The 12,830-nt window shown below is 40.9% G+C and overlaps 1 protein-coding gene across 3 annotated transcripts in view; it reads right to left on the bottom strand.

Moving 5' to 3' along the window:
• RNF145 (ring finger protein 145) overlaps window positions 1–12,830 on the bottom strand; it is a 50,083-nt gene that overhangs the window by 33,522 nt on the left and 3,731 nt on the right. For all 3 annotated transcript variants that reach the window (XM_068161365.1, XM_068161372.1, XM_068161377.1), the window contains exon 2: window positions 6,798–7,011. In XM_068161365.1, coding sequence (XP_068017466.1) covers window positions 6,798–6,981 — 184 coding nt within the window. In that variant the 5' untranslated portion in view covers window positions 6,982–7,011. The remainder of the gene's footprint in view (window positions 1–6,797; window positions 7,012–12,830) is intronic.

The raw sequence follows: 12,830 nt of genomic DNA, 5'->3' as shown, positions 1-12,830 counted from the left end.
TTGTTGATTCAGCTAGATGAAAACCTCTAACTATGCAACACTCATTGTTAGGGGTAAGCAGCAGCTCACTGATTGCCTTTCAGCAATCTGAATATTGTCTCCCACCATGAGGATTCCTAGCTTCTCTCACTCCACATTACCTCTTACCTGACTCAAGCAGCTGAGTTTTATTGACATGCTGCATACAATGGAGGATTCTAGATCATGGCCAAAGTTGCAACTCATCTTCTTTTATGAAACATTTTAGTGATCATTTGCATGATTGCAGACCCCTTGTGTCCACTTCACATTATTACTCAAAGTTTCCTGCAGGTGTAATCTAAAAAGGAGTACTTTGCACATGAAAGAGTTCCTAACAGTTCTCAATAAAACCACACCATCTCTTGAAGAGCCAGAAAGTAACAGCACAATTGCTTGGGTTCCACCAGGAAATTAATTTGAAGGCCCCTAAATTCCCACTCATCCGTATCCTAGGAGGCTAAAGGGTTTATCTTACAATGGATTGCAATGCAACTTGCTGTGAAGCAGCAAGTCATGAGCCACAGAACACCACCAAAACTCCTGCTCCTCCTGACTCAGTGCAGGATCAGTGCACTGTTCAGTTAGTTCATTTCAGCCTAACTCTTGAGTGCCTTCATTTCAGTCTAATCAGACAGCTCTCTGGACACAAGATCAAAGTACCAGTAACACAGGACAAACTGTATTTGATGAGGCAAACGTATTACAACAACAATTGGTACCTTTATTTCAGTGTCTAACTCTCAGGATAACAAGTCACCACATTGATTGTACATCAATTTACACATAGATTCAATAAACTGCCTATGTCTAAATCATTGTCTCAAGAGTGGATGATTTTTAAATTATATCCATTAGAGCTCAGAGAGTTAAAGACATGATGCATAAATTACCAGGAAGATTCTGTGACATCTTCACTGGAGGCTAGCTCAAACCCAGAAGAAACCCTAACAGTCACTTATTTTTAAGTCATGCAAAGGAGAGACAAAAAGCTCTTGTACATCCTCACCCATATTATGCATCTTGGGAAAGATAACTCAGCCAAACCAAATCCTCTGAATTCACTGGGATGGCTACACTCTCCTCCTGAGAGTGAGAACAGTTCTTCATCTGCTAAAAAAAGCAACGTCACACAGAACCTCTGCCATGCAGAAGGACCTCTCCTGCTCTAGCACAGGGCTCACAAAGAACTTGCTCCACTGAAATCAGCCCAGAAGTCAAGCCAGAGAGCAATGAATGCCAAAATCCTTTCATCCAGCCTGTATGACCATGGCTAACTGAATACCTATTCAAGGCAACACAAAAATAGTGTACTTCAAGATATACTGCAGCTTTAGAGAGTGATGTTTTCGCATAGCGGTGCCAAGGCACACCTCTTCCTCACCCTCCCACTCAGATAGAGCTGCCCAAACAACTGGCATTCGTTTCAAGAAGTTCTGCAGTTTGAATGTGACAAACACTCTGCCCTTTAGAAAGCATTGAAAAATCAGTTCTAAACTGAGAAAATACACATCTAAACACACCTGCAGCACAAGGAAATTAGTATTTACCCAGTCACGGCACAGTGCAACTATCAAGAGAGATCAGAAATCCTGTTATCAACATCTGCACATCACAGTAAAAATAATGCCAACACACCAGTTCACTCCTTACTGGGGTGCTGCCACCAGTTTCAACTGCTGTTTCTCAAATTTTCAAACATTTCACAGATCAGGCACTAATAATGAATAATCCAAGGACTGAATTCCTTGCAGGTATTTGCTGTGCTGTCTGAGCAAACAGAACATTTTTGATTCTCATCCTGCCATACGACTCTGGGGCGGTTTCTATAACACGGCATACCTAACGATCAGAATTCTGGGACTAATGACAACCATGAAGAACCTCAGTACTGGGAAAGAACACAGAAGTGAAACCTTAGAAATACACACAGTCACAATGTATTCTAAATTATGAATACAAATGACCATGCTGTCCTTAGACACACCTCGAGTACTGTTAGTACTGTTACATTAGGCCACACCTTGAGTACTGTGTCCAGTTCTGGGCCCCTCAGTTTAGGAAGGAGGTTGACTTACTGGAACGAGCCCGGAGAAGAGCAACGAAGTTGGTGAGGGGTTTGGAACACAAGCCCTATGAGGAAAGACTGAGGGAGCTGGCATTGCTCAGCCTGGAGAAAAGGAGACTCAGGCGTGACCTTATCACTCTCTACAACTACCTGAAGGGAGGTTGTAGACAGGCGGATGATGGTCTCTTCTCCCAGGCAGCCAGCACCAGAACAAGAGGACACAGTCTCAGGCTGCACCAGGGGAGGTTCAGGTTGGATGTTAGGAAGAAGTTCTATACAGAGAGAGTGATTGCCCATTGGAATGGGCTGCCCAAGGAGGTGGTGGAGTCGCCGTCATTGGAAGTGTTCAGGAGGAGACTTGCTGGGGTGCTTGGTGCCATGGGTTAGTTGTTTAGGTGGGTTGGATTGGTTGAAGGGTTGGACATGATGATCTTGAAGGTCTCTTCCAACCTGGTTTGGTTTATTCTATTGTTTATTCTATTCTAGACATCAGCTGAAGCTCAAAATTTTAGGTGTCTTCCAAGCAAGTTGCCTTTTTTTTTTTTTTTTTGAATGTAAAAAGTGATGCAGGTTGCCAAAAAAGTGATACCAGCTTCATATAGAAGAGTTACCACCATATGCTGAGAAAGCTGCTTAGGAAAAGCTGACACTAAGGAAACAGTTTAGGAACTGTCAGCCTCTAGAGCTGGAAAGAGAGTAAAGGGAATGCTGTATTTTGAGTCTACTCTCTACCTTCTTCTAGGTCTACCAACCACAGCATGCACTGCATTTTGTTGAAGAAGAAAATGTGAAGACATGGCAAGTAATTTTAAGAAATAAAGACCTAAGTCCATGCCATAAAATTGCATTTGGTTAAAAATAGCTGCATTTTAAAATAGCAACACTCAGAAAATAGTTCTGCTAACCATTTATCTAAATGCTGCTGGCAGGAGAGAGATAGAAGACACGGGATAGCAAACCCAGCGATGCTGAATCTGAGCAGCACTTCATCTTTCTATGCATTAACTTAAATTACACATTTAGTCATGTAGCCTCTTGAATTGATTGCTTCTTTCTTCTCACGCTGAAGGCTCGCATAGCACGTCTTGTTGTGCATCAGAGTAACGTTCCTCCCCTCTTAAGAAGAAAGGCATCAGAAAAAAGCAATCCCAATAAACCATCTAATTAATGCACAAGAGCTTAAAGGAAAGTGGCCAGACCTAAGTAGAGAGCAATCAGCACACACAATGGCAGTAGCTCTGAAGGTTTCTCCTCCCTCAAGCCTCTTTCATAACGGCAGCATTAATCCCAAGTAGTTCACACCTAGAAAGTGATTGTGACCAAGCGATTAGGTTAGGAACGGCGCAGTTCAAGGAACAGCGCAGTTCAAGGAACAGTTGTGAAAGATGACACTCCTTACACCTGTTCCAAGTACTTAAACTGAGCCCTTATGTTTTTCCCACTTAAACCAGAGCCCTTACGTTTTTCCCAATGCCTTGTTTGTTTTTTTTTAAAAGGACAAACACAGTTTAAGAGAGAAAATTTGGTTTATTTTTATCCTTAGGTAAGAACACAGAATGTAGTTAGTGCATTTTTTTGCCTACAGTGTGGCAGTGACTTAAATTCCAAGTCTGACTGATTACAGGCTAAGCTCATGACTCTGTTCTTCCCATCCAGCTCAGATTACTTACCAGTTAGCACAAGCAGCATTGCTTTACCCTTCATAGGAGGAAATTACAGGGTTTCAACTCTTTCTTCCTTCTTCATCACAAGAATGAAAAAAAGTGACTATGCTCTCAGAGCTACTCTACAGAGCAGAAAGCACTTCAGTCTGGCAGTAGCAGTGTGCTACACTACCCTACACAGAGGTTGGAGAGGAAAGCCATTTTAGGCAGCAGAGATCTCTCCACAAGTAGAGGCTACTTCGAATTTACACAGGATTATTTTAGTGAAATCAAAACAAAACCAGGTTATACCTGTAGCAGCTGTTACTACTGTAGGCCATTCACAGGCCTTGTACACCTGCCAAAACAGCACCCACAGTGCCAATCAACAGATAAAGTTAATAAATACAATTCCTTGCCATTTTTCTGATATGAAATTAATCTGCTTACTTACATTGACCAATTCTAACCAGACGTTTATCTATGCTGTTTACATTGCTTTATGCACATTTTGTTACATTTCAGGCAGTGGAACCTGTGGTTTAGTGGTTATCAGGACTGAGTATTTTCTTGCACTGAAGCAGATAAGGGCCATTTCATGTAAAGATATGAAAGGGGAGAGTTGTGTTGAAGGGCAAATTGCCTCCTAGAGAGTTTCATTATATTCTCATATAACTGGAATGTGAACCACACTGTAACATCATCACTTGATCACAAACAATTGGCTTTTCAAACTTTAAGTCAAATAGATGGAGGAAAATGAGTGTATTTAAAAAGGAAAGATACTCCTGGAAGTCCTCAGTTTCTGAGCAAATTTCCAGCTGTGGATCCTTAGCTTGGGAAAAATGTTCTCAATAGCTCAACTGGTAGAATTTATTGATTTTTACAGCTCTCTAATCAGATCCTTAAGTATCTGCCTAAGACAAATGTACTCAATTTCCTAAGCTGCTAGAAGCACTTCTGTAACATGGTATCTTAGAATCATAGAATCAATAAGGTTGGAAAAGACCTCAAAGATCATCAAGTCCAATCTTACCCTGCCTCTGTAAGAAATCCAACAATTGTTTGATATTGCAAAGCTGCCACAACATTTGCTGGTACTGTGTTTCCTAACTGCAAATATAAACAGGATTTTCCTCCCCCAAATAAAACAAATCCTAAAGATTAGCATGTTGAAACACAGCAATGGTAAATTGTTATTTAAATTACACACTGGCAGTTAATTTCCTCCCAGCACAGCTTCAAAGGAGCTTAATTTCCAAAACTGGTGGAAAAGTACTTAAGTGTCCCTTATAAATCAAATTAATATATTTTGATATGTTAACTAAGGTTATACAGTAAATTGATGCAATTAAACCTATATAAAATCTCATGTAGGCATGCAAATTAATTTAGCCCAGCCTCACACTTGACACAGCTTAAAAACAACCCCAAAACAACAACAAAGGGATTTACATAAATCACCTTTATTTGACCATTACTAGCAAAGTTTTGTCACTGGAAACTGCCTGAAAAACTTTTAAAGCAAGCCAATTTGTTTGATGATTTCTAAACTTTTCTTGATCAGCAGCTACCAGCTGGAGCAGTAAAGGTACAGACACTCTGCATTGCAAAAGCAAAAAGTGAAAGAACTGCTGAGTGATCGTGCACCAGCACAAAAGCATCACTTGTATGGAGAGTGCAAAGTCAGAATCCACTGATTTAGTACCAAAATAGCATCCAAGTGAGAAACACTTTGGTAACAACACCTACTGTAGTGCTTTTATTGGTGCATCTCAACATACATAAGCAAGGACAAGGTTAATAAGTTACTATAAAGTGGGGCTGTATCACAGCTGGAAATTACCCACATCCCAATAGCCCACGGTATTAGAAACTGAGCTGATAAACTTGTGTGCATACAAGAGCATGAGAGACAGCTGTAGTTACATGCCACCCTGGTCCTGTGTCAACGTCACCAGCAACAAGCTTTCTCCTACAAACACCTGAAAAGGGCACAGAACTGTAAAACCACTAAAAGTACATTGCTATTCCAGCATGAGTATAGTGGAGTTGTAACAAAGAAAGCCACAGGTGGTTTTAAAGGCAGTGAGTAACTTCCAGACAACAAACATTTAATAGATTAAAAAAGTCACATGCCAACACTTTCTTTTTTTTTTTGAACTCAGGATTAAAAACCTGGACATGCTGTGTTGAAAAACCACAGATCTGTAACAACTTAACTAAAGGAAGTTTCCTTTAGCTGACTGCAGTACATCTTTATCTGCCAAAGCCATCTACAAGGAAGAAACACTGCAGAGTGGGATAATTATATGCTAGTCATTTCTCTTCAAGCTAGGCAGTACTCATTGACTATCACCCTCAACAACCTAGATCCAATCCCTAATTAACCCTGTGTGCAATCACCAGTTGAATCACATAACCACCTGGAGAGCAGGTCCCAGAACATCAATTCTTTCATCTCCAAAACACAGACGCCTAGCATTCCCGAGCCAGACCTGCAGGCGAAAGTTCAAATCTCAGCTCCCTGACCTGTGTTTGCAATTTTGTCCATGTATCTAAAACACAAGGACTTGTCACCTCACAGCATACATACAGTTCACATGTTTGTAAACTGAAAAGCCACAGCCATACAGCTGTAAGAGGTAACCTTCTGGTGCCATTGTGACAGCCCAAACTCGGCAACATTTTCCACAGTCTCTTGTTTAATGTCAATGACGTAAGTTACAATACTTCTTGTCTGCACAGCATTTCACTGCAGCTTTCTCACCAGCCACAGGCCAAAGTCACTGTGCTATTCTTTCAGGCCACCAGCATGTTTCCAGACAGCTGTTTGACTTTCTTTACAATTCAAGACTAAATAACAGAAGTTCATTAGAATTCCCTAGACAAGATTTCTTTACTGTTAATATAAACAGTCCCTTAAGTAGAAGGTTAATGAATATATTATCACAACATTTGTAGTAATCAGTGTGTTATCATGTTGTTACCAAATTCTTCAAATTCTTTTAGCAAGCAAAATGGTGCTTACTCAAGTAGTGTTTTCTCTTGAATACATGCACACTTACCCACATAATGCATATTAAGGGCCAAGTATTTGTACTGGAAGAGAGGGTTGTTGTGCAGGCTACTTCTTTGGATCTGCTGGAAGAATGAGCTGACATCCCATCTGTACAAGACATCCAACAGCATGATGCTTGGGACCCTTAGGGCCACGTTTAATACTGCCTCCAACTTCTCCTTTGCAGCCATTCTCTCCCCTTTCTGTGAAGTGGCAGCAGACTGTAAATAGCACAAGACAGAGAAGAGTAATCAGATCAATCGCACTGTACAAACAGCTATTAGGCTTTGTGATCATATGAATGGGGCTTCCTGTGTGGCCACAAATGACTGAATGAATCAACCGAGTTAAATCCAGACAGGACAGCTTCTGGTTTTTTGCTATGTAAAGGTCAATTTGGTAGTAATTTGTCCACGGTGATAGTGTAACATGGGGAAGGCGGGGAGCAAGGCATTAATGACATAAAAGCAGTTAAAGGGTGTGCACTGACTGCACAGACCTTCATTCTTATTTGCACTACTGCAGTATCCAAGACCCCAGTGTACCAGGTACTACACCAACACTAAGACAATAAGCTTTAGAAAGCAAACATCATCAAAATTTAGAAACAGTGTTAAGTGGAGGCAGTCTCTTATCTTTCTCAAATGAAATAACCACCAACTAAAACAGCTCTTAAAAAACATGCAGATCGTCTTCCTTAATGCCAATTGAAATATTTTAATAGCCAAGATTAAAAAAATAAATATAAATTGTAGCATTCATTAACATCTACAAATTTGTGTATTTATGGAATTTGAGGGCTGTGGGGTTTAGATAAGGACCAATAACCCAACTGTTCTGCTCACTCGTGCAAGTCACCACAAGAAATCATACAAACAAAAGACCCTATCCTCAATCCTGAGCAGTAGAAGGTAATTTCATTTTGGAGCTTATGATCAGAGATGGATGATGCAAGACACTGAAGGGTGCTGCTTTTTTTTTTTCCCTTAATTGCTGATCCACAACAGCTTCTCAAGAGACACAGTCACCAACAGGACCATTTTAAAGGGCAAAAGGATCAGTTTCCACATTCTGTCTGAGCACTGCCTTCAGCTGAGACTGACAGTTTGGTCCTAAATGAAAAGTGCTGGGTTTATCACTGCCACCTGGCCACCCAGGGAACAGCATCCACCCCAGGCTGTATCTGTGAGCTGCCACTTTCATACACTGGATAAGAGAAGTACAGCTGAAGTATTCAAGGCCAAAGTAGGGATGACCCAGCACATTTTTATGCATGAATAGCCACTGAAATAAGTAAAAACAATCATCTGCAGTGCAATTGGTTTTCAGATGAGGTCAGATTTAAGAAAAGGCTCCCAATCCCAATTACTAGGGGGACAACTAGAAAGAACTGCATCTTGACCAAAGGAAACAGAAAAGTCTGCCCTTATAAGTGTACATTTAAAACACAGTTTTACAGGACTTTACTCATATTGTCCTTGGGTAAGTTTTAAAAGTTCTTGCAGTTGGACAAGTTTTATACTATGAATCCAATATGGAAGTACAGCAGGAGATGAAACCATGCTCACATATGGAAACAACAACAAAAGGAATCTTCCTTCTTTTATGGGAACACACTCCTCACCCTTTATTCGTTTTGCCATGGCCAAGATGCTACAATAAACTGTCCATGTGCGCACCTAAAGCTCTCCTGACCCTTGCCAAGGCACGATGACAGAACATTCATTCAGATCAAGTCAGGGCAGATCAAAACTGACACTGGCTCAGGAAACCACAGGTTACAAGGCTGCTGCTTGCCCCATCATCTAGCCCTCAGTCTTAACTTCTCAAGTCACATAAATGCAGGGACTTCTTACAGCACTCTCACAAGAGATCTGCAAACCCCATAGACAGCACATCCTTCCCCTGGTGCAGGAAGTGCCTCCCCCTGTATCGGGCATCCCACACAACACAAGCATTTCTCAATGCATCCCAACACAAATTAAAAGGTCAGCCAGAAGACTACAAATACTCAGAATGAACAACCAAAACCACTGCCCAAGCACCTACTACAGAATATCAGCATTCAGCCCTTAGCATGAGTGAAAGATGGAATTTAAATGGATGGTGTCATACAAGAAGTCAGGAGCTAAACAGATTGTACACAGAGTTTCACCAGGCTGCCTACTGAAATACAAGCCCATGCTGAGCACACAGCTGACATAATTCCTGGCAAATTATTTTAAATGTCCTGGTATTTTTAAAAAATACCTTTGGGTTTGACAAGTTGGTAAAATTAATTAAAACTTTGAAATGAAGCTGCCTGCTCTTTGGTTTTGGATGGGTAGATGGGGTTTTTTTGGGGGGGTTTGTTAGGTTACTTTTCCAAATAGGTCAGGGCTTGGAGGTGGGCAAGAACTGACCTAAAGGTTTTTGCCTTGTCAAAAGAACAGTGACAACAACCACCCTGTACACTGCACTGGTTAGGCCACACCTCGAGTACTGTGTCCAGTTCTGGGCCCCTCAGTTTAGGAAGGAGGTTGACTTGCTGGAACGAGTCCAGAGGAGGGCAACGAAGTTGGTGAGGGGTCTGGAACACAAGCCCTATGAGGAAAGACTGAGGGAGCTGGGGTTGCTCAGCCTGGAGAAGAGGAGACTCAGGGGTGACCTTATCACTCTCTACAACTACCTGAAGGGAGGTTGTAGACAGGCAGAGGCTGGTCTCTTCTCCCAGGCAGCCAGTACCAGAACAAGAAGACACAGTCTCAGGCTGCGCCAGGGGAGGTTCAGGTTGGATGTTAGGAAGAAGTTCTATACAGAGAGAGTGATTGCCCATTGGAATGGGCTGCCCAGGGAGGTGGTGGAGTCACCATCATTGGAGGTGTTCAGGAGGAGACTTAATGGGGTGCTTGGTGCCATGGGTTAGCTGTTTGGGTGGGTTGGATTGGTTGATGGGTTGGACGCGATGATCTTGAAGGTCTCTTCCAACCTGGTTTATTCTATTCTGTTCTGTTCTACCTGATTTCAAATGGCATTCTCGTAACTGCCAAACCTTTTCAAGTCACCACCACCAACCAAGCATATAGGCCAAGAAGGAAATTTTCACTTAAGTTCTCACTTTCCTTAATTACTCCCAATACAGATTTTCATTAACTTCTCCCTTCAGCACATGGAAATTAAGCTGAAGATTTGTTCTCCCCAAATTGACGCACACATCCTGGAGAAGGTAAGAGAACTGAAACGTGCAGCCTTTATGTTATCGATCTAAATTTTGAGTCCGGCTAAAGCGGAAGCAAACCCAACTTTGCAAACCACACTGTGTCACAACGGATACCAGAAGCAGCCACTGCACCTCTGTAGCATGTTGTCACTGACAGACAAAGCGCCCAGTACTAACAAGAAACCCTCAAAAATGAACTCAACTAGAAACGCGGATGTGTTAAATAAAGCCTCGGTTGTAACTGCTGCCAAGTTCTAACAGAACGTAATACAGGCGAGCAACAAAGTCATTGCTCTAAGCTCATTATATTGTCAAGAGCTCTCACAATATGTTATTCTGATTGGTGTAAAAACAAACAAACACCCCCCCCAAAAAAAAAACCCACCACAATGTTAAACCTCTAAAACCTTTGGATAAATTATGACAAGAGTTGCTGGCTGCTCAGACTTCATTAAAATAAATAAAATAGGTCATGGTCGCATATAGCCAAAAAACAGAGTTAAGAACAGGACTGGGAAGCCACTAGTTTGTGTTTCAAATTTTTCTCCCCATCATTTCAAACATCTCCCTGATCCTAATCAGGGTAAGAAAAAGAACAGTATCAGGAAGAACTTCAGACTTTACATAAGTGAGTGCAAGCACAGTTGTCATAGTTCACTGGAACTACCTTACAAAAATTTCCCATCCTAATTGGTCAACGTTTATTGAAACACTTTTGTCTTCCAATATTAAAGTACTGGATATATTGGACACCTGACATAACCATTTTGTCAAAAGCATATTCCTCTTTAGCTTCATAGAAAACAGACAAATTAGCAAAACACCATAGGGAAAAAACACCACCACAAAACCCCCAAAATACTCTCACAAGTCTGTTCAGCTCATTCCATTAGCAGAACAGATCAGCAGTAAAGTCAAAAAACTGCAACCAAACCTTGAAAGATGAGACACATTTTACCTTTAATAGAATTTTCTTTCTGGGGTTCTGTTATCACATAAAATGTTACCATTTCAGCTGAGGTGGTGAATTATGCCACTTAAATGAGTGTAACTGTTGTATCTGCACCAACCCAAAGAAAAATCTATCACATCACAGGCAGAAAACACTCACTGGCAAAGCAGTAGAAGAGGCCACACAAAATCTGTGCCCATTTATCCAAGCAGCTGAAAAATCACATTAACAGAATAGAGTTTTTACATTTAAAAGGCCATTTATTATACAGTTACTTAACAGTCACAAAAATATGCTGGAGTATCTGCAAATCTGAGAGTTATTCTAACACTTTCTGTGGTGATTTTTGGTGGCAGTAGAGATAGTAATTCCAGTCAGGATCAGAACTTCAAAACCAGACTTTATCCTGCAGCATTCAGCCTAGCATCTGTGAGCAAGATGCTCGTTCTCCTATAGGGAATTACAACCTAAAACACTTGGAGAGATTAATGACTAGAAAACAAAGGAGATAGTTTTCATGGATGTGAGGAACAGAAATCAAATTTCAGTTACTTTGGACACATCCGTTAACTAGCAGTCTTTGATCTGCTGTCCAATTTCCACTTCCAATTATTTGTCAGTGCTACATTTTGAAGCCAAAAGCATCACCAGGCAAAGCTTCCTGAAGATGGAAGAAAGAAAAAACATAAATCCAAGCCAAAATACACATCTTACCTGTAACTACAGAAAAGCTCAATGTCACAGTTCAAAACCTAAAATTAGACCCTTTAGTCAGGCTGCATTTAGACACTCCCCAAAAACCCTTCTTCTGTATGCCTGTCCTGTTCTTGGGAGGAAGAAGAAAGGAATCTGAAGTACAAAAGAAATCCATTTTTCAGAGACTTAGATCTCTCTATCACCAGTTTGTGAGGGAGAAAACAAAGGAAAGAACAGGAGGACAGGACAAAAAGGCTTATCAGAAATGTATTCCCTTTGCAAGTCTACAGAATAACCACAACAACGAAACCTGGAACTCTGGAGAGTATGTGAGTCACCGATTCATCAAAACACTTCTTTCCCATGCAGTCAGCATCAAGGAAAGCAAAAGATGTCTTCGCCTCATGCAATTTAAATTGGCTAACAAGGACAGCTCTCAAAAATTTCTGCTGAGAAGGCCAGTGAGCATACCAAGTGTACTAATAAAGCACTGAAACACTGCAGATGTGCATGCTAACACCGGCATTAGGATCCGGTCAGCATTTCCAATAGCGCTCTGTTTTCACTGCTCTCTAGAGCAGTTCAGGAACTCAAGTAATAATCAGAGACTATTTAGCCTTCAATTTAAAGGCTTAGAGAGAGAGTCACTCAGCAAACAGACTGCTCAATCTTGCTATGTAAGAAGTTAATAAGAATAAACAAATCAGTTTTTCTCCTACTTTTCCCCCTCTGGTCTAACAATATGGATTGCTGTGGGGGTATGACTGGAGAGCTGCTGTTTTTTCCTAGAAAACAAGTAAGTTTCTACATTCCTACCCACCCAAGACTTACTCAGTTGTGAACTGAGGCACAGTTAAGGTTAATAATTTTGCACAAATATAAGACACTGCGAAAAACAACTTTTACTGCAAACCAAATTAGGTCAACTTATCTGCTGATAGGGACTTAGGTGAGCATGCATTCACATTAAAGACATTTAAAAATGGGCTAAACCAACAAAAGGCAGTTACCTGCACAGAAAAGAAATAAAAAATATCTGTATTTCCAACTTTCTTTAATTCTAGTGAGTTTTTATAGCAGGAAAAAGAAAATCAGTTCAGGAAATTAGGATACATATCACAGAGCTGTGAGGCTAAACTTTTCTTTAAAGATTTATTTTCTGGAGTACATTGATAGGCTAAGCGCAGTTCCAG

Source organism: Melanerpes formicivorus, unplaced genomic scaffold (assembly GCF_026170545.1).
Source record: "Melanerpes formicivorus ecotype bairdi unplaced genomic scaffold, bMelFor1.0.p_v2 SCAF_2, whole genome shotgun sequence".
NCBI lineage: Eukaryota > Metazoa > Chordata > Aves > Piciformes > Picidae > Melanerpes > Melanerpes formicivorus.
Note: the sequence above shows the minus strand (reverse complement) of the source record. Positions and strands in the feature narration are given on the sequence as shown.